The sequence below is a fragment of the Coregonus lavaretus genome, assembly GCF_964263955.1.
Source record: "Coregonus lavaretus genome assembly, contig: HAP1_SCAFFOLD_7683, whole genome shotgun sequence".
Lineage (NCBI taxonomy): Eukaryota > Metazoa > Chordata > Actinopteri > Salmoniformes > Salmonidae > Coregonus > Coregonus lavaretus.
The window spans coordinates 3,847-8,123 of NW_028162362.1; the positions used below are offsets into that span (position 1 = coordinate 3,847).

General features: G+C 49.9%; 1 protein-coding gene across 1 annotated transcript; it reads right to left on the reverse strand.

Moving 5' to 3' along the window:
- Positions 1 to 1,343: 1,343 nt before the first annotated feature.
- Positions 1,344 to 3,597, reverse strand: LOC311119327 (zinc finger protein 536-like; the record flags this gene model as incomplete). The annotated part of the gene is made up of 1 exon (XM_084194047.1): positions 1,344 to 3,597. A coding segment is annotated over one exon (2,254 nt), but the record flags the coding sequence as incomplete, so codon positions are not given.
- Positions 3,598 to 4,277: the final 680 nt, after the last annotated feature.

Here is a 4,277-nt window from a genome sequence, read left to right on the forward strand (position 1 = left end):
AGAAAAATAAATACAACTTCCTGCATAAAAATTCAGAAGATAATTACTTCCACAACATACCCCACCCCCCACCCTGTTGAAAAGTGTTATGTTTAATAGTCTGTATAAAGAAAATACGTTTTTATCTCACCCTCGTTTTCATTAATTCCTAATTGGGGTGGGGGGTTTGTCTGTTATTATTTCTTAGATTAAAATAAACATAGCCCATTCCATGTTCAAACCCATCACACTACATGAGGATGATAAGGATTCTATGCTACTGTGAATAAATAAACAATTTTGTCTGTACTGTTGGAATTAAGTTACTTAGAGCCTTAAGCATAAGCCACTTTTTTTCAAATGACTTAAAAGCACATTTCACTCCGCAAATGAAGTTCAAATTTTTTGGACCTGCTTTATATGTATATCTTTAATTAGTGTCTTGTTTAGCTTAAACCAACTGATTATCACATAGTCATGGCCTAATTAACGGGCGCGCTGCTTAGCTGTGGTGTTCCACCCGGAGGAATGAGAAAGTTACCTTTAAAACTTCTCTAATCATTAGGAACAGCCTCTCTTAATCCTGCTAAACATACACTTTATCTGCTTTTGCTTATTTGGTTATGGTGGAATCGCTTTCTCTCCCATGTTTAAGGAGATGTTTTAATCACTCATAATATGTCTGGCCCATGCTCGTAGTCTTGACTAATGTTCCACAGGGACACATTCTAGTCTATATAGAGCATGTTATTCACCACACTGTGTCTGTGTTCTATGTGCCAGTGTGAATGACACAAGTCACAGCTCCGTCATGGGAGTTGAGCATCTTCATATGATTGTTTCGTGTGAGTGTGTGACTCAAAGTGTGTCTGTGTGTTCATGTGTTCATGTGTGTATGTGTTTAGATAGGCCTCCTTAGTAAAAACAGTGTGCAGAAAGTATCCTATATAAGCAGGCTCTGTGAGGGTGTTTGATGTGTATTTGAACAGAGGCGTTAAGTATCCGAGTTATGCACGGAATGTGCAGCTCGGATTTGTGGTAGGCTTTTTTCTGCTTTTGAACAGGCAGTTTTGATCAGATCCCCCCCCCCCCCTCTCTCTCTAGTGAGTCTAAGTGGACTCCTTAGGGTCCAGTGTTGTGTAGAAGAGATGTCAAAGCAAATGGCGTCTGTCAGAGACCTTGTGCCAGCCATCAACAAACTCATCTTTGTGTAAGGACTTATCCTCTTTGGACACAATGGTCTCCCCGTTACATTTCCTCCCCATATAAATAATGAAGAATAGATTGGAAGAGGTGCTGATAGTAAGGATAATGTGACTATGGGATTGATCATTATTCAGGGTATAGTAATGACTTAGTCTTACCTGAGGATGGGGAAGATGGGTGTGGGCTGTCGTCTTGGACGCTACCGGTCTGGGAGTGGCCTCCTCCGGCTCCGCTTTCCTCCGTCACGTTGGAGGATCCAGGGGTGGTGGACCTGCTGATAGACTGGGACTCTGGGTCGCTGGCCGAGCCACGCCGCTCATCCAGTCCTGTGGTGTTGTTATGCTGCTGGATGGCTTCTTCTATGGGCCGCCGCTCCTTGTTGTGCACCCGAGAGTGGACCACCATCTGATGGTAGGTCCTGAAGACCCGGCCACAATCAGGACACTCTGTGGGCTTCTCTTTCAGGCTAGTCAGGTGGTTGTACTCAAGGCCGTGGCCCAGGCCCATGCCATGGCCGCCATGATGGGGCATGAATTCACGGTGGCTGTCGAAGCCCACTCCGTCGTCTTTCAGGGGCATCATGGCTCCACTGCCGGCCTTCGAGCCATGCAGAGCTTCGATGTGCTGCTTCTGCTTGGAGCCATCGTTGGAGCCCATCATAGGGAAGTCATGCTTCTCTTTAGTGAAGGCCATGCCGGCAGAATTGGCCATCTCCTCATGGTGCTGCTCATGGTGCTGCTCCTTGGGCATAAAGGCGCGGTCCATGGCCATGCCTCGAGCCATGATCTGCCAGGCCTGATAGCTATTCAGTGGGTCCATCTCTGCCACTTTGGCAGCCGCCTGGAGGCGTTCCATGCAGCTGGACTTCAGGGGGGGCACCAGGTTCAGGCAGCCCAGGAGAGAGCGCTTCTCCCCCTCGCCAAGGCCATGGCCCATCCCTGCCATCGGGCCCAGCAGCTTCCCCAGCATCTCCTTCTCCTTCATGGCAATGCCAGCTTTGGCCAGCATCTGGTGTTGCTCGCTCAGACCCTGTTTGTCTGGGGATAGGAAGCCGCCCTGCAGGCAGGAGATATAGCGTGAGTAGAGGTTAGCGTGGGCCTCCTGGGCCATGCTGTTCATGGTGTTGACAGCGTTTATGTCCTCTGCTGGGGGCTTGCTCTTGATGGCCAGCTTATTGAGATGGACCTTCATGTGATTCTTGAGAAACCAGGGCTCCTTGAAGCGACGACCACAGATCTGGCAGACGTGTTCAAATGAGTCCTTGTGCTTGCGCATGTGGCCCTTGAGGAACCAGGCTTGACTGAAGACCTGGCCACACACCTCACAGCGGAACTCGTTGGCAGGCTTCTCAGTGCCGCCAGCTGCACCCTGTCCCGCAGCTGACTCGGCCGTGATATGGGCTTTTTCCACATGGCTGATCAAGTCCTCCTCCTGCGAGGCAGCAAACTCACACAAGGTGCACTTGTAGGGCTTGTGCAGGATGCGGATGTGACGATCCAGCTCCTCACGCTTCTTAAACTTGCCCTTGCAGAAGGTACAGCGGAATCCAGTGGGTGGGTTCAGGGCCTGGTCATCCTGGGCGCTGGCCGGCTTGGGGGAGGATGACGGCTGGGAGAGTGAGTCTGGAGTGCCCAGGCTGGTGGGGGTGAGGAGGCCACAGGCAGAGCCAGGCTGTTGCTGCTGCTGCTGGGTCTGAGGGCCAAGGTGTGGCTGGTGCTGCAGGGGCTGGGCTGGCTGAAGGAGGCTGCTGCTCCTGATCTGCTTGTCCCTCAGGATGGCCCTCTCCTCCAGCTCATGTAGAAGACGGTTCTCCTCACGGACGCGGCCGCGTCCCTTACCGAGGTTTCCCAGCTTGTGGGTGCGTAGGTGGATCTTGAGGTTGCCTTTCTGTGCTGCCCGATGGTCGCAGTAGGGGCACTTAAAGGGCTTCTCACCTGTATGTGTGCGCATGTGCAGCGACAAGATGCTGTTGAAGCGGAATCGCTTGCCGCACAACGGACACGGGTACTTCCTGTTCTTGCGGGCATCGTCTTCAATGTCATTCATCTGGGACATGATGCCCAGGTTCTGCCCATTGAGAAACTGCTGCAGGTCCACACGCCCATTCAGGTTGGCCAGGGCACTTGCATCTATGTCCCGGTTGAGCTGGTTGGCGAGCAGTGCCATCTGACTGCTGATTGGTTGACTGGCCAGGGCAGCGTGGCTCTTCTCATCCAATGGGGTGGCAGCTTTCTCCTCTGGGATCTGCTGTCGGCTCTGTAGGTCGGGAAAGGCGTGGCCCAGCTGGGTTGTCAGCTGGTGGAGCTTCTGACTGATGGGGTATCGGCCATTTAGCACTGCGTTGCTCAGATGGTCTCTGTCAGCGTCCGATACTGCTGAAGACACACCAAGGCACAAACTAGATTCCTCCATCCTGTAAAAGAGAAGGATATCACAATGGTCAACCACAGTCAATCAACCTGATAAGCAATGCATTAAAAAAGAGCTATGGCTCATCCAAAAATTTGAAAACCGGAAGAGAATATGAAGTATTAGAGTACATTTTCAGTGCATGATGCATGGAAATAGAGATGTAATTTAGCAGAGCGTCTTAAAGGAGGAATTAGGGTTAAGTGCCTTGCTCAAGGGCACAAAAACAGATTTTCACCTTGTCGGCTCGGGGAAGCTCTTAACCACTAGGCTACCTGCTGCCCATAGAAATGTCATTTTCTTATTTTGATTTACAGTACAGCTTATGTTCTCACACTTGTGGTTGGAAGACTAACTCTCAGAACTTTCTCAAACTGTAACACAGTTTTGGATGCAATAATTACACAGTAAACACGGCGGGCGCCGCATAATTATGCTACTTGGGCCCATCCTATCAGAATTCCTCCAATTACACGCCTTAATGAAACGGAGCAATGCCATTGTCATGAAGCTGCCGCAATGCTACAATTATGATATTAACAATAGCACTTAAAACCAAGGGGTTACTTCAGTAAACACACGTTCTTATCTCCCTACTGCGACACTTGTCTAGGCATAATTCTCCATTAAAGAGGCACATAACATTTGATGTGAATCACTTTGCTTTTGCCTTCGTTTCCCCT